We start from the raw sequence: 22,314 nt of genomic DNA, 5'->3' as shown, positions 1-22,314 counted from the left end.
GCACAAGGCCACGCGAGCTAAAGGTGCTAGTAATATCGGTGCATTCTTTGTGACGTCTACTGCGGAAACACCTCACCGTTTACCAGTTATTGAGCAGTGCCAACAATCGCATTCTGAAAGGTAATTGCCCAGCTCACATAGCTCATAATGCCTGCAAGCACGCCTGCGATCAGCTGTCAGTGGATATTGAGACAATTGTTTTACAGATCTACAGCCACTTATCAGTATCTGCTTCCCGAAGAGATGACCTGCGTGCATTTTTTTCTTTGTTGACATTGAGTGGCGTGAAATTCTGCGACATGTTTGCACGCGATGGCTCTGTCTTCATCCAGCTGTCGATCGTCTCCTGCAAAGCTGGCCAGCTCTTACTTCATACTTCAGGTCCCTTGGGGAGACCTGTCCTGTGGCACTGAAGAGTATTTTTGAGTATGAAGAAAAAACGGAAGCTGCTGAGATATATCTGTGCTTTTTCCACAACGTGGGTGTGTTTTTGACCAACTCGTAAAAAGCGGGAGGAAACAACGCTCTGCATCACAGATGTTTACGAGGAAATCAAAAAGTTCAAAATGAAGATGCTTCAGCTGAAACAGGACCGTTTTTTGGATACCAGACCAAGCAGCTGATGGACAAACAATTGTCAGCACAAAGGTCCAAGCAGCAACAGGACTTTGAAGTTCTATGACACTGTCATTACATACATTGATAAGTGGTTTGATTTCTCACCAGAAAATGTAATGGTGAAACTGATGTGCCTCTATGAGGAGCTCTCCTTCACTGATCTGGAGCAGCTGGTGGTTGCCCTCAAACTGACAGAGACGGTCAGTCAGTATGGACCAACTCTATGAAGAGTTTTGTGCTAGCCGGGAGGAAATACAGAAAGCCAGACAGGATACCACAAAATCCGCCAGTGAGAAGTGGGTGGCAATTTTCCAAGACCTAGGGAAAGCCAACTTGTTCAACATGTTCAGGATTGTCTCATTTGTCCTCCATGTGCCAGGCTCAAATGCCTTTGTAGAGAGGATTTTCTCTCTGATGACCATTAAATGGCCAGACTCAAGAAACAGATGCAGAGCTGATCAAAAATGAACTTCAGATATTTGTGAACTGTGATTGGCTATGCAAGAGGAGAAAGGACTGCTTGAATCAGTCAAGAGCAGCAAAAAATATGTAGACTTGGTGAGTGACTCATGCCCCTCTTTTCCTCTTTTGCATTTGAAAAGTATTTTTTTTTCTGTAAAGGTCCAAATTGTGATTTCATTGATCATTTATTTTGAGGTTTATTCACATTTGTTTACATAATGATACAGTTTTAGTAAAGCTATAGACTAAATGGAATATAGTGTAACGACCCTGGGTTTATAAGCGAGGATATCGACTCTGCCGCTCGAGCATGCTTTTGCTGCACAGTCGATAGCGCGCTGGACTTTGGGCTAGAAGGTCGAGGGTTCGAGACCTGCTCCCTGCTGTTTCATTACAATACAAATGTTTTGCCTTTCCAATTGGAATAAGAATATGAATATACACTGTATATGAGGAGACTCTCTCCATGCAGACACAGACAGATTTTGGTTGTGGCATTTTTGTGGCTGTTTGGTTTGTTTGCGTTGGCAACTTTCAACACCCCTCATTATCACATGTATACATGCGACCACTCACTTACACCATTGTTAATTGTATTTACTTCAGAGAATAACAAAATGTATTTATTAACTATCTCCACGTTGTCTCCCTTTTTGTTACAGGCTTCTAGCCGGTTCGTGACAACACCTACCCATACCACCGAGCACTGGCACGCGACCTTTTGGCCCTTATTTGATAGTGAGAAAGTTGACAACCATAAAATGGAGGAGAGGAGCTCAAGAGGACCAGACGAAACACAGGGAGGAGAGGAGCTCAAGAGGACCAGACGAAACACACGGAGGAGAGGAGCTCAAGAGGACCAGACGAAACACAGGGAGGAGAGGAGCTCAAGAGGACCAGACGAAACACACGGAGGAGAGGAGCTCAAGAGGACCAGACGAAACACAGGGAGGAGAGGAGCTCAAGAGGACCAGACGAAACACACGGAGGAGAGGAGCTCAAGAGGACCAGACGAAACACAGGGAGGAGAGGAGCTCAAGAGGACCAGACGAAACACACGGAGGAGAGGAGCTCAAGAGGACCAGACGAAACACACGGAGGAGAGGAGCTCAAGAGGACCAGACGAAACACAGGGAGGAGAGGAGCTCAAGAGGACCAGACGAAACACACGGAGGAGAGGAGCTCAAGAGGACCAGACGAAACACAGGGAGGAGAGGAGCTCAAGAGGACCAGACGAAACACAGGGAGGAGAGGAGCTCAAGAGGACCAGACGAAACACAGGGAGGAGAGGAGCTCAAGAGGACCAGACGAAACACAGGGAGGAGAGGAGCTCAAGAGGACCAGACGAAACACAGGGAGGAGAGGAGCTCAAGAGGACCAGACGAAACACAGGGAGGAGAGGAGCTCAAGAGGACCAGACGAAACACAGGGAGGAGAGGAGCTCAAGAGGACCAGACGAAACACAGGGAGGAGAGGAGCTCAAGAGGACCAGACGAAACACACGGAGGAGAGGAGCTCAAGAGGACCAGACGAAACACACGGAGGAGAGGAGCTCAAGAGGACCAGACGAAACACACGGAGGAGAGGAGCTCAAGAAAAGAGAGGAGAAACCAGTAAAGGAGAAGAGGACAACAAACAAGGGGAGAAAACAGTGAAAACAGAATATGGGTGGGAGGGGGAAACGGAGAGTTGTGAGGGCAGTCAGTAGATAAAGCTGCAGAAACAGACAGAGAAGAAGACAATGAGGAAGAAAAGAAAACCGTGTGAAGAGAATGACGACTGAGAATCGTGTTTTCACGACATACCCACCTCTGAGTGGTGTCAACACAATGGTTCTCTGACACTACATACCCCACACAACAACAACCAGTAGACACCATATTTGTTGTTAGCCAAATGGAAAATGAAACTGTTTTGAAATGTCTTGCACGTTGGTCAGTTGGTGCATTACTAGTGTGCGATATGGATTAGTTGAGAAGCTCCCGTATAGTTTGAATAGCGTGCCTTCTTTTGGTTTTAGCTAGTAACAGTATGCCACACTCATGAAGAATGAATGTGGCTTTGGCCACATCACGTCCAAGGCTAACGTAAGTCTATTCCGTTTTTAAAAACCCTCTTGTAGTTAAAGCAGAACTAGGGACCACGCTACTGTAGATGAACCCAATGAGGGCAGAGAAGAAGAACCATGTGACCAGAAAACAAACGAAAAGGAGGAACAGAAAAGAAGTGGATTAAAAGCAATGGTTCTGAAACTAAACGAGGACAGCGAAACAGAACGTTGTTTTAAGAGCTTCTACCCAGTCCTATCTATCCAAGAGAACAGTGAAACAGAACGTTGTTTTAAGAGCTTCTACCCAGTCCTATCTATCCAAGAGAACAGTGAAACAGAACGTTGTTTTAAGAGCTTCTACCCAGTCCTATCTATCCAAGAGGACAGTGAAACAGAATGTTGTTTTGAGAGCTTCTACCCAGTCCTATCTATCCAAGAGGACAGTGAAACAGAATGTTGTTTTGAGAGCTTCTACCCAGTCCTATCTATCCAAGAGGACAGTGAAACAGAACGTTGTTTTAAGAGCTTCTACCCAGTCCTATCTATCCAAGAGGACAGCGAAACAGAATGTTGTTTTATGAGCTTCTACCCAGTCCTATCTATCCAAGAGGACAGTGAAACAGAATGTTGTTTTATGAGCTTCTACCCAGTCCTATCTATCCAAGAGGACAGTGAAACAGAACGTTGTTTTAAGAGCTTCTACCCAGTCCTATCTATCCCAGAGGACAGTGAAACAGAATGTTGTTTTATGAGCTTCTACCCAGTCCTATCTATCCAAGAGGACAGTGAAACAGAACGTTGTTTTAAGAGCTTCTACCCAGTCCTATCTATCCAAGAGAACAGTGAAACAGAATGTTGTTTTAAGAGCTTCTACCCAGTCCTATCTATCCCAGAGGACAGGTAAACAGAATGTTGTTTTAAGAGCTTCTACCCAGTCCTATCTATCTTCACCAAAGTATCTTATTAAAGGTGCAATCTGTGATATAGTAAATGCAGTTTAATGGTCACTTTAGTTAAAGGTTCAATGCATTTAAAAAAAGTGATTTTCCTGTGTTTTATGTTTCCACACTATGAGGTTGGAATAATACTGTGAAATTGTGAAAATGATGATAATGCCCTTTTAGTGTAAGAGCTGTTTTGGTGGGATGGAGTTTTGCCCTAGCTACCATGACAAAGAACAAAGCCGGCGGGAGTACCGTTGAGGACAGTGGAGTCTATCACACGTGAAGGATCTTTTAAACAAACAAAAATAGTTATACAAGCAGTTGTTACAACAACAACAAAATAGCTTCAAGTGTTTTGTCCAAATACTGATGGATTCAACTAATAAAAGAATGAACGACCTGACCAGAGAGGACCAGTACCTGACCAGAGAGGACCAGGACCTGACCAGAGAGGACCAGAGGTCCAGGACCTGACCAGAGAGGACCAGGACCTGACCAGAGAGGACCAGAGGTCCAGGACCTGACCAGAGAGGACCAGGACCTGACCAGAGAGGACCAGAGGTCCAGGACCTGACCAGAGAGGACCAGGACCTGACCAGAGAGGACCAGAGGTCCAGGACCTGACCAGAGAGGACCAGGACCTGACCAGAGAGGACCAGAGGTCCAGGACCTGACCAGAGAGGACCAGGACCTGACCAGAGAGGACCAGGACCTGACCAGAGAGGACCAGTCCAGGACCTGACCAGAGAGGACCACGAGAGGACCAGGACCTGACCAGAGAGGACCAGGACCTGACCAGAGAGGACCAGAGGTCCAGGACCTGACCAGAGAGGACCAGGACCTGACCAGAGAGGACCAGAGGTCCAGGACCTGACCAGAGAGGACCAGGACCTGACCAGAGAGGACCAGAGGTCCAGGACCTGACCAGAGAGGACCAGGACCTGACCAGAGAGGACCAGAGGTCCAGGACCTGACCAGAGAGGACCAGGACCTGACCAGAGAGGACCAGAGGTCCAGGACCTGACCAGAGAGGACCAGGACCTGACCAGAGAGGACCAGTACCTGACCAGAGAGGACCAGAGGTCCAGGACCTGACCAGAGAGGACCAGGACCTGACCAGAGAGGACCAGGACCTGACCAGAGAGGACCAGGACCTGACCAGAGAGGACCAGGACCTGACCAGAGAGGACCAGAGGTCCAGGACCTGACCAGAGAGGACCAGGACCTGACCAGAGAGGACCAGAGGTCCAGGACCTGACCAGAGAGGACCAGAGGTCCAGGACCTGACCAGAGAGGACCAGGACCTGACCAGAGAGGTCCAGGACCTGACCAGAGAGGACCAGGACCTGACCAGAGAGGTCCAGGACCTGACCAGAGAGGTCCAGGACCTGACCAGAGAGGACCAGGACCTGACCAGAGAGGTCCAGGACCTGACCAGAGAGGTCCAGGACCTGACCAGAGAGGTCCAGGACCTGACCAGAGAGGACCAGGACCTGACCAGAGAGGTCCAGGACCTGACCAGAGAGGTCCAGGACCTGACCAGAGAGGACCAGGACCTGACCAGAGAGGTCCAGGACCTGACCAGAGAGGACCAGGACCTGACCAGAGAGGACCAGAGAGGTCCAGGACCTGACCAGAGAGGTCCAGGACCTGACCAGAGAGGACCAGGACCTGACCAGAGAGGACCAGAGAGGTCCAGGACCTGACCAGAGAGGTCCAGGACCTGACCAGAGAGGACCAGGACCTGACCAGAGAGGACCAGAGAGGTCCAGGACCTGACCAGAGAGGTCCAGGACCTGACCAGAGAGGTCCAGGACCTGACCAGAGAGGACCAGAGAGGTCCAGGACCTGAAGAGCTGTTCTTGTCTATTAATGTTCTGTATTATGTCATGTTTCATAGGGATCCTAATAAAATACCAAATACCCTGACTGGTGACATCACCAGAAGGTAAATTAGTTAATAGACCAATAAGAAAGAGAGTTCCAAACTTCTCTGCCAATAACAGCTAGTTTTCCATTTTCACCTTCCCACTAAGGCCACTCCAAGACAGTCCTAGCAACATTCTAGCTTGAGAAATTGCTCTTTGCTGAGAAGCAATTTTTGACCATTTGAATTGAAAACAATCACAGTAAGGTACTCATTTGTTACCCAGAAAATGATTTGATTATTAAGATGAGAAAGCCACAATGATTTCTATGTTAATTCAGCCTGTCTCACTAGGTGACATACATAACTGCCAAAATAAAGGAACACCAACATAGTGTCTTATTATTGGTGTTGGGTCACAACGAGCCAGAACAACTTCAATGCACCATTTAGGCATAGATTATACAAGTGTCTGGAACTCTATTGGAGGGATGTGACACCATTCTTCCATGAGAAAATCCATAATTTGTTATTTTGTTGATGGTGGTGGTGGGGAAAACACTGGCTCTGGCCCTGCTCCAGAGTCTCCCATAAGTGTTCAATTGGGTTGAGATCTGGTGACTGAGACGGCCATGACATATGGTTTACATCGTTTTCATGCTCATCAAACCATTCAGTGACCACTCGTGCCCTGTGGATGGGATCAAGGTCATCCTATGAGAGTATAGCCATGGTAGCCAAAATAATTGCATTTACATTTAATAATTGCCAGCCTAGCATTTATATACAGTACATGACCCTTAGCATGATGGGATGTTAATTGCTTAATTAACTCAGAAACCACACCTGTGTGGATGCACCTGCTTTCAATATAATTTGTATCCCTCATTTACTCACATGTTTCCATTATTTTGGCAGTTACCTGTAACAACCAATACCTTAAGAATGATTCCCACAGAATAATCATTTCTGTACAATGGATGTAAATTCAGAAACTGTTGTCGATAACTTTTCACTAAGACAGATCGGGGAGAGGCCAAAATGATTCATTTTGAAATGTTTTTAACCGTTCATTACAGGGCATCGTAGAACAAATTGTAACATACAAAATGGAAGGATGACAAAATTGAGGATAATGCATGGGTTGCTGTTATGTTTATTACAATTCTTCTAGACATATAGTTGCAGTTTTGTAAAGGATATATACAATTGGCTGTTTTACAAAGCTAAGAAGTTTGTAATTAAAAAAATAAACATTTTTCAACAGATTAGATTATTTCATTCAATAGGGAGAATTAAAAATTAACTCATTCAATAGGGAGAATTAAAAATTAACTCATTCAATAAGGATAATTAAAAATTAACTAATTCAATATGGAGAATTCAAAAGTAACTCATTCAATATGGAGAATTCAAAAGTAACTCAAAGAAGCAGTTTATTTTGTGTGGAAAAAGTAGAAGGGTTTTAGTCTGTTGATAAGAACCACCCAACAGGAATGCTATCTAATTTACCCAACAAATACATCTGGTTAGTGTATATCACAAATCAAAATGACTAGTGCTCTTTTCAGAGTTGGCTGAATTATGAGTTTACTGGCACAAGCCCCAGTATTCAGACTTCTACACATGTGCTTGAAACTGGGCAGTGCATCATCCTCCCCAAAATTCACCCAATGGAACATCTGCCCACTGAGAGATCTGTTACAATAGCATTTTATCAGCATTTCAGTCTTCAGCGATTCCTCGAATCAGACAATATTTATCTTCTCTCAGAAAGTTCTGGATCGTTGCAATAAGACAGCCATGGACAATTGTGCAAGACAAAGAATTTAAACCATTCATGTACTTAATAGGCCTTATTTATGCGACGGGTGGAATAAGGTCTATTGCATTTGGAAACATCCCCATTGACATTGGTCTAATAGGCTAATTGATAACCTCGTCAAAATAGTAAGTTGAAGTCTCCATTCCAAACCTTCTTGGAATGCACCTGCAGCACTTCCCATGGGCGTGCTTTATGCTGCCTTCACGACAAACGGGAAACTGGGAGCAACGAGTTGAGTACATTCACATGCTTTGAACCAATTTAGAAAACACCGATTGGCTGATGGCAAAACTGTGTCAACCATAAACTGAAAGTACAGCAACCTGCTCACTAACAACTTGTTTTCAAAAAACATATTCATAGATTTTTTATTTTATTTTTTATAAATAATGTTTTGTTGTTGCATTTAACTGCCAAAAATGCTGTTATCAAGGTAATTTCCTTAATTACATTTCTTTGTCTGTGATGTCAGAGTTCAGCATGTGGCAGAAGTCGGAAGCTCAGAGATGACAGACCAGTTTCCCCACTAGTAATTACCAGTTGGAGAGGCGTTAAAGTGGATTCTTTTTCACAGTCAGATTGCTGGTATTCCCAAATTTACCAGATGTTATGAACGCAGGGTAAGACAGAATTATAACACGTCTGAATACTGACACAATAAGAACTCTTTATCTTAACTCTTGAGCCGAAAGGCAACTAGGAACACAGAGCTTGATGTTGCCTCAAATCGCCTTTCTGTCTAAAGCCCTTCCCACAAAGCGTACATTTGAAAGGCCTCTCCCCTGTGTGACACATCATGTGCAGTTTCAGATGCTTATTAGTGGTAAAGCGTACTTGACAAAGAGTACACGCAAATGGCCGCTCTCCCGTATGAATCAGTCGATGTTGTGTCAGGGTACCCTTACGCTTAAAGGTTTTCCCACAATCCGTGCAAGAGTATGCCCGCTCGTCTGTGTGCACACGCTCGTGTGATTCCAATGCACTCTGAGATGGGAAATCCTTGCCACACGTATCACATAGATAAGGCCTGTAACTATGACAACGAATATGAAACTTTAATTGATTATGTCCAGCAAACATTTTCCCACAAAAGCTACAGGAGAACCCATCTCCTGTGTGACATACCATGTGGGATTTCAGTTTCTTTTCGCTTGTGAACTGTTGCAGACAATCGGGGCAAGTGAAGACCGGCGTGTCTTTTGTGGGAACGATTACGGTGGTAAGATTACGGCGCATTGGCCCACAGCCTGATTTGTTGGCCAGGTGAAACTTTAAATCCCTGTTGCGACCAAAGCACCTTGAACATATGGGACACTTAATGGCCCCCTCACCGTGACGTCTCAGATGCAAAATCAGGGATTGTTTCCTACGAAAACTCTTGGAGCACACATGACATGTTCTAGAATCTAAATTCACACCAGGGGGCAGAGTGGGGGAAGTGTCGCAGGTTGTTGGGTTCTGGGATTCAGTACTGTGGGGCTGGGGAGTCTCTATCCCGTTCCCCCTTGAAGGCTGAGATGTGCTTCCACCTGCTCGGTCAACCTCCCTTAGGGGTTGGCTTGCATTGACTTCCTCATTAAAGTCTTGCTGTGTCTGAATGTTCCTCTCATCACACTGGTTGGCTCTTCGGGGTCTAGACCGGCTTACTGTAAGAGCAGTTCGCTGATCGAAAAAGCACCTTACAAATAAGTTTGATTGATTGACTGATTGGTTTAGCTGGTGTTGCTGAGAGTCATTTGAGAAGTCAACGTCTGTGCTGCTGGACTGTGGGATCTCCATCTCCTTTTCCCCTGTATTTAGTGGCCAGGCTGTCTGGTGTCTTTTAAGGTTCACTTCCTGACTTGTCATTTCCTGCTGCTGCTGCCTATATTGAGAAGTCCTTGTCCTGCACCCGGGACACTTTCTGGAATCTGGAATGTTTTGACCGGAACACTCGTCTGAGTGTTTCTCCCGATCAGATGTGCTTTGGAAACTCTCCCCACATTTGAAGCACAGATGAGGAAGTACGCCATGTTGAAATCTCAGATGTCTTCTCAGGTCATCTCCGTTATCAAAAGCTTCTTTACACAAAAGGCATTTTCTGTAATGATTAGCTAGCTGAAAGGGCAGAGCATTGGAGGTGGTTGGGTTTTGGGGTGTTGTGTTTGAGGGCTGAGGTATCTCTGTCGCATTCTCTACTGCTGCTAAAAGCACGCTGGCCTCTGGAAGAGCCTTCCTCTGAAGTTGCTGTGGGTTCACGTCCTCACGCACGTTTGGCTCAGAGAGATCAAAGGTGTCCCCGCACAGAGAGCAAGAGAGACGTTTCTTTGTCTTCAAGCACACTTTTTTATGTTTCTTCAAAGTGGAGTTCTCAAAAACATCCCCACAGTTGAGGCACAGGAGCTTCCCATGTGTGTATCTCATGTGCTTTTCCATGTGGGACGCCTTACTGAAGGTCCTGTCACACAGGGAGCATTTGATGACTTTGGAAGACTGTCTTGGTTTACCATGTTGGATTTTCATGTGCCTTCTCTGGGGTAAAGTGTTGTGGGGCTGGGATATCTCTGTGCAATCCTCCGTCGATGTCGCAGACGTGTTATCCTCTTCTGGTTGAATTGCCACCTCACACACATTCTGACGATGTTTCTGTAAGTCCTCATGGTATTCAACGTCTTGTCTACACATGGTGTTCTGGTAAGGCCTCTGCTCAGTGTGAGATGTTATGTGTGCTGTCAAATCCTTTGCTTCCCTGAAAGTTTTCCCACACAAGGAGCATATTTTGACACGCATGCTTCTTTTAGGCTGCCCCTTAGTATGGCATGGGCCAGGGACCAGAGAATATTGAGGTTGGCTATCTGAGGGCTCTACATCGACATTCCTCTCGCTCTTTTGTGATATGACCCGTCCTTCTCTCTGTCCTTGGGTTTCCACATTGTCAATCTGAAGCCTCTCTCTGCTCGGCGTTGGAAAAACCTCTGACACAGGTGACAGCATATCATTAATGTCAAGTCTGTGCAGCAGCACCGTGGGCTCAAGGAGCCGACAGGACGTAGACAAATTAGAAACGTCCTGCACTTCCTTTTCGAAGCGGCGAGCTCCTGGTTGGATTTTCGGCCCACTGTCAGCACGAAGGTGAAGAAAAGCATGATCCATTTCACTCTCTTTGTCAAGAGTTTCCTTGTTTACACACTCTACCTCTTCATTCAAAGGCAAAATGTCCACATTTGCAGTGTGGTCTAAATTCATCCCTCGTTGACTCTCCCTGTAATCCAGCGAAGGTGTCATTTCTGACTCAAAGTAATATGATGCAGGGCTTTGAATGGTTATAAATGTCTGTATGGGTTCTGATTGGATCTCTGCGTCAGCTTGGTCAGTGAATGACTCTCGGGGAGATGGAGACAGGATGTGGTTGTCTCCAGATTACAGAGCCGAGGACAAGAGAAGAAGAAAAGGCAATATCAAAACATGAATGTCAAAAACCGTAAAAAAAAACATTACAATGATCATTCCTTAATTTTTCAAAAGTCTTCTTCTCCTACCATTGGCCTCAATATGTGGTACTGGAGAAGGGTTGGTGTGGTACTGGAGAAGGGTTGGTGTTGTACTGGAGAAGGGTTGGTGTGGGACTGGAGAAGGGTTGGTGTGGTACTGGAGAAGGGTCCTCAAAGGTTGAGGGTGACGCACCGACTGCCCACATTCCTCCAGGACAGAGGGGTCAGGTAGAAACCAAGATGCAGTCTGAGGGAAAGAGAATGGCTTGACAATGACAATAGATCCAGTTCTATAATATCATAACCTCGTTGTCCTAGAAACCCACTTTTTGATGGACTATTATTTGTCTTTTTTACATGAAAAAAAGCTGTTGTTGGCATCTAGCAGTTATTGCCATCCATGTCCTGTAAAAGTTTAATGACTGTAGTAGAACTAATAAAAGTAATTCAAATTACCTTGTGGACTTTTAATACAAGCAACTAGAGGGTAATTTTCCATTAAGAAAAATTGTGTGACTTGCTTGAGCTATTTGAATGTATTTTTTGGTAATGGAAGAAGTGTTCTGATTTTAGATTTGAAAAGCAGGGAAGTAGACTAAGATTTCATACACTACGTTTTTGTCTAACTTGTTGAGAAAGTGGTCAAACTGTCAGTTATAAAAATTAAAAATTAAAAAAGAGAAAATATATACTTAACAAAAATATAAATGCAAAAATGTCAACGATTTTACTGAGTTACAGTTCATATAAGGAAATCAGTCAATTGAAATAAATTAATTAGGTCCTAATCTATGGATTTCACATGACTGGGCAGGGGCGCAGCCATAGGTGGGCCTGGGAGGGCATAGGCCACCCACTTGGGAGCCAGGCCCAGCCAATCAGAATGAGTTTTTCCCCACAAAAGGGATTTATTATAGACAGAAATACTCCTCAGTTTCATTAGCTGTTTGGGTGGCTGGTGTTAGACAATCCTGCAGGTGAAGAAGCCGGATGTGGAGGCCCTGTGCTGGCGTGGTTTTACACTTGGTCTGCGGTTGTGAGGCCGGTTGGACGTACTGCCAAATTCTCATTCCTGCAGTCAGCATTCCAATTGCACGCTCCCTCAAAACTTGAGACATATGTGGCATTGTGTTGAGTGACAAAACTGCACATTTTAGAGTGGCCTTTTTATGGTCCCCAGCACAAGGTGCACCTGTGTAATGATCACGCTGTTTAATCAGCTTCTTGATATGCCACACCTATCAGGTGGATGGATTATCTTGGCAAAGGAGAAATGCTCACAAACTGGGATGTAAACAAATTGGTGCACAAAATTTGAGAGAAATAAGCTTTTTGTGAATATGGAACATTTCTGGGATCTTTTATTTCAGCTCATGATACATGGGACCAACGCTTTACATGTTGCGTTTATATTTTTGTTAAGTTTAGTTTCTGTGATTACTAAAACAGCTGTAACTTTTGTTTGGAAGAATATATTTCTGTTCTGATTTCAGATTTTAATAGCGGAGACTTAAGGCTTGTGGTCTATCGACATGTCTGTAGACAGTTGTCACAGTGACATCATGAACATTCTATTGTCATCTGACAGCATCCTTGTCGTTATGAAAAAATATAAACACAAAAACGCCAGGCTGCATGACATCAACAGCATGGTGGTCCAAATAGCATAAATGCTGTATTTTAATTGAACCCATCCGTCTAAAAATGTATTTAGTAGATGTCAATCTATCAAGCCAGGCAACTAAAAGCAACTTCCTAAACAATGTTTGGTTTGTTTGTAACTTGTTAGCTAGCTGCCTAGCCAGTTAAAATAATGACCAGAGCATAGCTGACAACGTCTTTAGCTAATTTGTATCCATCATTACAGGAAGATAAATTACAACAAGATCTAAATAATGTGACGAAATAAAAGCAGGGCATTCTACTTAAGATTTTTAGAACGTGTGCGCTCTCGTTTCTGGTAACCATGACAACGAACGCTGAAACAGGGTCAAAGTTTCATTTTCTGTCTGCAATATGAACATGGAAACCGACAGTCGCAGCTACGGTCTACAGACATTCCACCAGAGTATAAAATGAAATGTCGTTTTGACCAACGATACTTGTCGAATTGTAATTGTCTACAAACACGTTGTTAGGTCAAATATAAAAACAGCCTTAAGATGTTGTATGCTCTAAGTTTTTGTCTAAGTTTTTGGGAAAGTGGTCAAAGTCGCTGATTTGCATCAAAAGTGACAATGTTTACAGAATGTTAGAAGTCATGGGAGTATTCAACAACGGAAGCTTTAGAATGTTGAAGAAATTCTATTACATTTACATTTACATTTTAGTCATTTAGCAGACGCTCTTATCCAGAGCGACTTACAGTAGTGAATGCATACATTTCATACATCTTTATTTTCACACAGTTCCTCAGCACTGGAACATTTTGGAATCACAGTCATGAAACCCCCCTTAAACATATGACACAATGTTCTCACTACAACTGAGGACTCTTACAGTGGTGGACTTTATTTTAATAAATAGGTCTCAAATCAAATCAAAGTTTATTTGTCACGTGCGCCGAAAGCAACAGACCTTAGAGTGAAATGCTTACTTACAGGCTCTAACCAATAGTGGGAAAAAAAGGTGTGTGTGTGTGTGTGTGTGTGTGTAGGTAAGTAAAGAAATAAAACAACAGTAAAAATACATTTGAAAATAAGAGTAGCAAGGCTATATAAAGACATCGGTTAGTCAGGCTTAAGAGTTGTGAACTACAAATATGGCGTCTTTTTGTAGTTTTCTTCCTAACTCTAACCCTAGCTCAGTTCATCTGCTTTATCAATGGTGCAACATTCAGCCCCTCCAAAATGCCTTAATTCATCTGATGCATCCCTTACGCAGATCCACTGACGTCCGAATCACTATTTCAATTTGTCTACAGACTCAATAGTATTTGCATTTCAAAATGCAGTATTCTCATTCATTTTGCTGATTCTTTCTCATTAAGGGACATTCACTAAGAGGATTTGTTCAGATCAATGTGCTGCTCTAACATTTTAACACTGAGCCATGTGACTATACAGTAGCCTACATCTATAGTCTACTGTAAAATCATATGCTGCTTTAGGCTAAATACTATAGTTTTCTGTGTGTTTCAAAAGGACAAATGGAAAGTCGTCCTACTGTATTCTAGATGGTGGTGTAGAGTATCTACAATGTGACCTCCCTAAATAATGGTGGTGTAGTGTATCTACAATGTGACCTCCCTAAATAATGGTGGTGTAGAGTATCTACAATGTGACCTCCCTAAATAATGGTGTTGTAGAGTATCTACAATGTGACCCTTCCTAAATAATGGTGGTGTAGTGTATCTACAATGTGACCTCCCTAAATAATGGTGGTGTAGAGTATCTACAATGTGACCTCCCTAAATAATGGTGGTGTAGTGTATCTAGAATGTGACCCTCCCTACATAATGGTGGTGTAGAGTATCTACAATGTGACCTCCCTAAATAATGGTGGTGTAGAGTATCTACAATGTGACCTCCCTAAATAATGGTGGTGTAGAGTATCTACAATGTGACCTCCCTAAATAATGGTGGTGTAGTGTATCTACAATGTGACCTCCCTAAATAATGGTGGTGTAGTGTATCTACAATGTGACCTCCCTAAATAATGGTGGTGTAGAGTATCTACAATGTGACCTCCCTAAATAATGGTGGTGTAGTGTATCTAAAATGTGACCTCCCTAAATAATGGTGGTGTAGTGTATCTACAATGTGACCTCCCTAAATAATGGTGGTGTAGTGTATCTACAACTATTAAAGTGGAAGAAGTATTTATTTTTATTTTTTTAGGAAAAAACATTTAATAGTTTTAAAAGTATAAATGGTTTCAAAAAGGTGTATTTAAGCATACTATTCCAGACCAGTATGCACGTTTTAAAGTTTTGAATGGCATTTCTAGCTTAAACGGTGTAAAACGAGTAGCATTCCAAAGAATAACTGAAAAGAAATCGTGTTTATCCAGGACGCTGACAAAATGCATGAATGGTTTAAAACGCACAATGGTATAGAATAAAATATACATTTTATGCATCTATTCATGCACTTAATGGATATTTTTTCATTTGTGTAAAGTCCCCGTTTGGTATAACCCTGATGTATGAAGGCTAGCCTCAGTCCGATGCTGATGAAGGTAGTAAGATGTTATGGTGGTACCTGTTGAAGGGTCGGTGTTGGAAGCAGCTTCTCCAGTCTGGAGAGGAACTCCCACACCAGAGTCTGCAGTGCGGAGTGATACTTTGGGCCGAATTCCTCTGGAAAAACGTTCTGAGAAACAACCAAACAAGTAGAGAATAGGACAGTGCTTTTTGAATCTAAGCATTGAACACTACCTTGTCAAAGCATTCAACACCTTGGAGTTATTATCCTCCTCATCACCATCATCATCATCAACAGAATCAGCTACTTAGTCACTGACCTGAAAGAAGCGTTCTCTCTCAACTGGGTCTTCCAGCAGCATTTGAATCAGCTACTTAGTCACTGACCTGAAAGAAGCGTTCTCTCTCAACTGGGTCTTCCAGCAGCGTTTGAATCAGCTACTTAGTCACTGACCTGAAAGAAGCGTTCTCTCTCAACTGGGTCTTCCAGCAGCGTTTGAATCAGCTACTTAGTCACTGACCTGAAAGAAGCGTTCTCTCTCAACTCGGTCTTCCAGCAGCGTTTTAATCAGCTTCAGGAAGTTGGATTCTGATGCCTCCACCTCAGGATCACAAATCTACAGGAAGTATGGATAGCACAGTGAATAACAGGAAGTATGGATATCACAGTGAATAACAGGAAGTACGGATAGCAGAGTGAATCATGGATAGCACAGTGAATAACAGGAAGTATGGATATCACAGTGAATAACAGGAAGTACGGATAGCAGAGTGAATCATGGATAGCACAGTGAATAACTGGAAGTATGGATAGCAGAGTGAATAACAGGAAGTATGGATAGCAGAATGAATAACAGGAAGTACGGATAGCAGAGTGAATAACAGGAAATACGAATAGCACAGTGACTAACAGGAAGTACGAATAGCACAGTGACTAACAGGAAGTACGAATAGCACAGTGAATAACAGGAAGTATGGATAGCACAGTGAATAACAGGAAGAATGGATAGCACAGTGAATAACAGGATGAATGGATAGCACAGTGAATAACAGGAAGAATGGATAGCAGAGTGAATAACAGGAAGAATGGATAGCAGAGTGAATAACAGGAAGAATGGATAGCAGAGTGAATAACAGGAAGAATGGATAGCAGAGTGAATAACAGGAAGAATGGATAGCAGAGTGAATAACAGGAAGAATGGATAGCAGAGTGAATAACAGGAAGAATGGATAGCAGAGTGAATAACAGGAAGAATGGATAGCAGAGTGAATAACAGGAAGAATGGATAGCACAGTAAATAACAGGAAGAATGGATAGCACAGTGAATAACAGGAAGAATGGATAGCACAGTGAATAACAGGAAGAATGGATAGCAGAGTGAATAAATCAAAAGAGCCAGCATCTATAACACCTTGCCTGGTTAACCAGAGCACGTGGCACAATCGCAAGCTGTGTGTATGCCGTTGACGTACCTTTCTTATTTTGCCGTGAGCATTTGCCCAACTTTTGTGGAAAAATGCATTGAAAGTGTAGGGAACGTTACCTTACTACCCGTGAACGGGGATCAGCATTTACCCACCTATTTCTCCGTTACATAACTAGTTATCGCAAACCCTTTTCCCCCCAAGGGGTTGAGACAGCTGTAATGATTTGAAAACCATAGAGTTAAAATGATGGCTCTGGATGGATTATAACCCATTTTAGCATGGATAATGACATTGAAGGCTTCCACCATTTTTAAGTAGTCAACTGGGTGGGGATTCCTATGGGTTGGGAGCGATCAGCCAATGATCAGAGCGTTGTCTTTTTCATATAGAGTGCTATTGTTTTTAAATGGCTTTATGTTATATGACTGTCATCTTGTGGCCACAATAAATGAATGACATGCTAGATTTGGTTCAGGACTCCAGCACTGCAGGGGGTGGTAAATCACCAATATTAGCTTTACACTACGAAGAAAATTGACTTCTTTAAAAATGGAGACAGCCCTCAATAGCGCTGTCCATGCTGTCCCAGAAGCCATTATGGCACAGATACAAAAGTGAGCCGTGTTTCTGTCGCTATGGTTTGGTATCAACCACTACAAATAATACCAGCAGAGTTACAATGTCACTGAGTGACACTCACCTGGTTGTCCCTATGGGTGATGCTGCAGGTCTTCATCCTATTCAGGTGTGACTGAATGGTGTCAGAGTCGGCTAGTTGTTCTGAGTGACTCACCTGGTTGTCCCTATGGGTGATGCTGCAGGTCTTCATCCTATTCAGGTGTGACTGAATGGAATCAGAGTCAGCTAGTTGTTCTGAGTGACTCACCTGGTTGTCCCTATGGGTGATGCTGCAGGTCTTCATCCTATTCAGGTGTGACTGAATGGAATCAGAGTCAGCTAGTTGTTCTGAGTGACTCACCTGGTTGTCCCTATGGGTGATGCTGCAGGTCTTCATCCTATTCAGGTGTGACTGGATGGAATCAGAGTCGGCTAGTTGTTCTGAGTGACTCACCTGGTTGTCCCTATGGGTGATGCTGCAGGTCTTCATCCTATTCAGGTGTGACTGGATGGAATCAGAGTCGGCTAGTTGTTCTGAGTGACTCACCTGGTTGTCCCTATGGGTGATGCTGCAGGTCTTCATCCTATTCAGGTGTGACTGGATGGAATCAGAGTCGGCTAGTTGTTCTGAGTGCAACAACTTCAGAACCAGCTGATGGGAGTAAAAGATAGATTACTTTTTTAAAGAAGTCCATCAAATTATACTGGTGCGTGAGCCAGCAAACAAAACCAGTGTATTGACTGCAGCTGAGATGAGCCTTTTTCCTATGGAGCCATTTTAAGCACGGCGGTGTATGCATCATGTCTCAGAAAATATGAAAACTGTGCCTTTGGGAGAATACTTTTTCATGGGACGATATCAATTTCTATAGCAATGCACAGTGGTATAGCCTAGTTCTCAAGCTAATTACTTCATATAGAATTACCCAGATTATAACCAAACAACTACATGCATCTAATGAAGTGACCTCACCCCCGGTGTTGAAACAAGGGGTTCTCCTGAGTCTCATCTCTCCTTTACCCTCTCCACCCATCAGCCCCATCTCTCACCTGTGCTCTCAGGCCCATGATGAGTTGGACTTTCTCTCTGTAACTCATCAGATCTGGGACTATGTCCAACACAGTGATGACAAACTCCTCCACCAAGCCGTAGTCCATGACGTCTCTCCGCTGAACAACCTGCCATAGTGCTGCAGACATCAGCCGCAGTGGAGGAACCAAAAGACGCAGAGACGCTGGGGGAAGAAAGGGACCTACAGGCACAAATTCAGAAAAGGAGACATCGTTTGTGGACCATTCCCTGGGGAAGTCAACCTGAGCGTACAGAAATAAGGTTAGTCATTTCCAAATGATACCATGTTGCTAATTATCCCTGAGGTCTATATGTTAGAGTGCAGACTGAATCCGTGTATGTAGGAGTCTGCATGAATGTTGGCAAGTGTCAAATGATGCATTTCAGTCAATTATATTCCATGGCTTTTGGAAAGGGCTCACAGATCTTTTTTTCCACTCACAGCTGCCTCACAGTGTTTGTTATGAAGTTGACACTGGCTCTGACACTCATCGGATGTGGCAGGCTTGTAAACTATTACAGACTACAAAGGGAAACCTAGGCGCAAGCTGCCCAGTGCCTACCAGACGGGCAAAATGCCTTTTACGCTCGCTTCGAGGCAAGCAACACTGAAGCATGCATGAGAGCACCAGCTGTTCCGGACGACTGTGTGATCATGCTCTTTGTAGCCGATGTGAGTAAGACCTTTTAACAGGTCAACATTCACAAGGACGCAGGGCCAGATGGATTACCAGGACGTGTACTCAGAGCATGCGCAGACCAACCGGCAAGTGTCTTCATTGACATTTTCAACCTCTCCCTGACCGAGTCTGTAATACCTACATGTTTCAAGCAGACCACCATAGTACTTGTGCCCAAAAAAAGCGAAGGTAACCTGCCTAAATCACTACCGACCCATAGCACTCACGTCAGTAGCCATGAAACTAACAGACTGAATTTCAATAACCACCCTCCAAAGATAATCTGTTTCTGTTTTCATTGCGTTTTTCTGAGACTTTCCCTTTAAATCGCCATAGAAACAGCCATCTCAATGTAGATTGACCGTGATTATAGGCAATTATTTTTTGTGGTTATAGGCAATTAAGAGAAGGATCTGGAGATGGCTCCCGAGTGGTGCAGCACTGCATCTCAGAACTTGAGGCGTCACTACAGACCCTGGTTCGATTCCAGGCTGTATCACAACCGGCCGTAATTTGGAGTCCCATAGGGCGGCGCACAATTGGCCCAGCTTCATCCGGGTTAGGCCGTCATTGTAAATAAGAATTAGTTCTTAACTGACTTGCCTAGTTAAATAAAATGTAAAAAATGTTATCTAAAATTGTATGGTGGTATTTTACATGTTGTGTTGTGGATATGTGGTGGTGTAGGGATGTTATATGATGTACTGTTTTATCTTTAGTTCATTCAGTACAAACATAGTTCACTGTTTTATACGTAATGTGGGTGCTTTGGTGTGTTTGGACCACAAGAAGAGTAACGTTAGCTGCTGCCTTGGCAGGAACTAATGGGGATCCCTAATAAATACAAATACTGTTCTTGACATGACGTGAGGCTACCACGGCAAATGACAAGATAAAGGTTTTCCTGCCGAATTCATAATAGGCTAGTTTATATAGCTCGCTAGCCTAGCTGTCACTTGATCGCAACTTAAATAACTCACTTTAGCTAGCTAGTTAGTTAGCTATGAGACAGAGGCGAAAGAGAGATCAATCTTAGGAAAATTTCTCTGCAGATGCTACCACACTGCAACGATAGCAAACTACTAGCTAGCTACTAGTTACCTTTTTCCTTGAGATGTTGCATTTCGAGCTTTGTTAGCTAGCTACGTGTTCTTGCCAGTTGCACTAACAGGTCAAATCCGGGTCACGGAATTTAGGGGAATTTCAAAATAAAGTCCCCCATGCAATAGTAGAAAAGTGTCAAACGATTAATTTACAGCCACGTCCATAATTATTGGCACCCTTGATAAAGATGATCAAAAAATACTGTATCAAATAAATAATACAAATAATGAGCTATATTGCATGCTCAAAAAAATATTGAAAATTAAATTATTTTATACCAATACAATTTCTCAGAGAAAGAGATTTTGTTTAAAGGTCCAATGCAGCCGTTTTTATCTCAATATAAAATCATTTCTGGGTAACAATTAAGACAGGGGTGCACTTTGGTTTTAGAAGAGGGTGGGGGGCATAACCTGGAGGGGGGTCTGGAGTTCCTGCTCCAGATTTTTCGGATCTAAAGCTCATTTCCTGCCTTTCTACACAATCCAATATGACCCATGGCCCTTCTAGTCATCTCTATTTAGAACAACAAAAAGTAAGCAAAAATGCCCACAGTCATCAAGCTAGGTGAGAGATTATTACATATGTATAAGTGATTGATAAGACTGAAGTAGATCAAAGGTAATTAAAAAAATGTATATTATGTTGCACCTTTAACCAAAAGCCTAACAAACGAACTCTTAAAAAAATTACAAAGTACAAAGACTTGATTGTCTTTGTAACAGTGTAGGTTCCGTCCCTCTCTTCGCCCCAACCCGGGCTCGAACCAGGGACCCTTGCACACATCAACAACTGACACCCCACGAAGCATCGTTACCCATCGCGCCACAAAAGCCGCGGCCCTTGCCTAGCAAGGGGAAACCCTACTTCAAGTCTCAGAGCGAGTGACGTCACCGATTGAAACGCTATTAGCGCGCACCACCGCTAACTAACAAGTCCTTTCACATCGGTTACATCTTTATTAAGACATCCTCTATTTCAAATTTCAGCCAGTCAGCCCAAGCTGGCCACACGCCCGACCCCCACCAGTTTAGTCAATAACTCAACTCACTCCCAACACAATTTCCTTCCCACCTTTTCTTTTTTTTTTATTCCCAAGGGAAAGGTTTGGAAACCAAAGTAAAAAAAACACAAAAAACACATGCATCTACACATTATTATAATTATAAAAAAAATAATATTTAACCTTTATTTAACTAGGCAACCCAGTTAAGAACAAATTCTTATTTACAATGACTGCCTACCCCGGCCAAAACCAGACGGCACTGGGCCAATTGTGCACTGCCCTATGGGACTCCCAATCACGGACAGATGTGATACAGCCTGGATTCGAACCAGGGACTGTAGTGACACCTCTTGCACTGAGATGCCTTAGACCTTAGACCTCTACGCCACCCGGGAGCAGCACATTTTCCATATAATTAACCTCATATGCCTAATAGTACGGTAGAGCTCTTTTTACTTGCACCCAATATAGCTGGGTCACCCAGTCCTGCCGCTAGGGGTCCACCACCCTGCCCCTAGGGGTCCACCACCCTGCCCCTAGGAGTCCACCCTCCTGCCCCTAGGAGTCCACCACCCTGCCCCTAGGAGTCCACCACCCTGCCCCTAGGAGTCCACCACCCTGCCCCTAGGAGTCCACCCTCCTGCCGCTAGGGGTCCACCACCCTGCCCCTAGGAGTCCACCACCCTGCCCCTAGGAGTCCACCACCCTGCCCCTAGGAGTCCACCACCCTGCCCCTAGGGGTCCACCACCCTGCCCCTAGGGGTCCACCACCCCTGCCCCTAGGAGTCCACCACCCTGCCCCTAGGAGTCCACCACCCTGCCCCTAGGAGTCCACCACCCTGCCCCTAGGAGTCCACCACCCTGCCCCTAGGGGTCCACCACCCTGCCCCTAGGAGTCCACCACCCTGCCCCTAGGAGTCCACCCTCCTGCCCCTAGGAGTCCACCACCCTGCCCCTAGTGGTCCACCCTCCTGCCCCTAGGAGTCCACCACCCTGCCCCTAGGAGTCCACCACCCTGCCCCTAGT

General features: G+C 44.1%; 2 protein-coding genes across 4 annotated transcripts; one reads left to right on the top strand and one right to left on the bottom strand.

Moving 5' to 3' along the window:
* LOC106593172 (trichohyalin) lies at positions 1-2,735 on the top strand. Its single transcript, XM_014184504.2, has 2 exons — positions 1-1,176; positions 1,743-2,735. The coding sequence occupies exons 1-2, from the start codon at positions 1,117-1,119 to the stop codon at positions 2,733-2,735; spliced, it is 1,053 nt and encodes a 350-aa protein (XP_014039979.2). The 5' UTR covers positions 1-1,116.
* A 4,346-nt stretch (positions 2,736-7,081) lies between these two features.
* LOC106564087 (zinc finger protein 600) lies at positions 7,082-20,381 on the bottom strand. Of its 3 annotated transcripts, none has more exons than XM_045710624.1 (7): positions 20,280-20,381; positions 18,477-18,679; positions 17,509-18,078; positions 15,902-15,997; positions 15,439-15,549; positions 11,285-11,483; positions 7,082-11,158 (listed from the first exon to the last, which is right to left on the bottom strand). In XM_045710624.1, exons 1-7 carry the CDS (start codon positions 20,299-20,301, stop codon positions 8,463-8,465), a joined length of 3,897 nt encoding a protein of 1,298 aa, XP_045566580.1. In that variant the 5' UTR covers positions 20,302-20,381; the 3' UTR covers positions 7,082-8,462. The 3 variants fall into 3 exon arrangements, with proteins under 3 accessions (XP_045566580.1, XP_045566581.1, XP_045566589.1); XM_045710625.1 differs by having other exon boundaries at positions 17,788-18,078; XM_045710633.1 differs by having other exon boundaries at positions 17,974-18,078.
* Positions 20,382-22,314: the final 1,933 nt, after the last annotated feature.

Source organism: Salmo salar, chromosome ssa02 (assembly GCF_905237065.1).
Source record: "Salmo salar chromosome ssa02, Ssal_v3.1, whole genome shotgun sequence".
Taxonomy (NCBI): Eukaryota; Metazoa; Chordata; class Actinopteri; order Salmoniformes; family Salmonidae; genus Salmo; species Salmo salar.
This window is presented reverse-complemented; position numbering and strand designations above follow the sequence as displayed.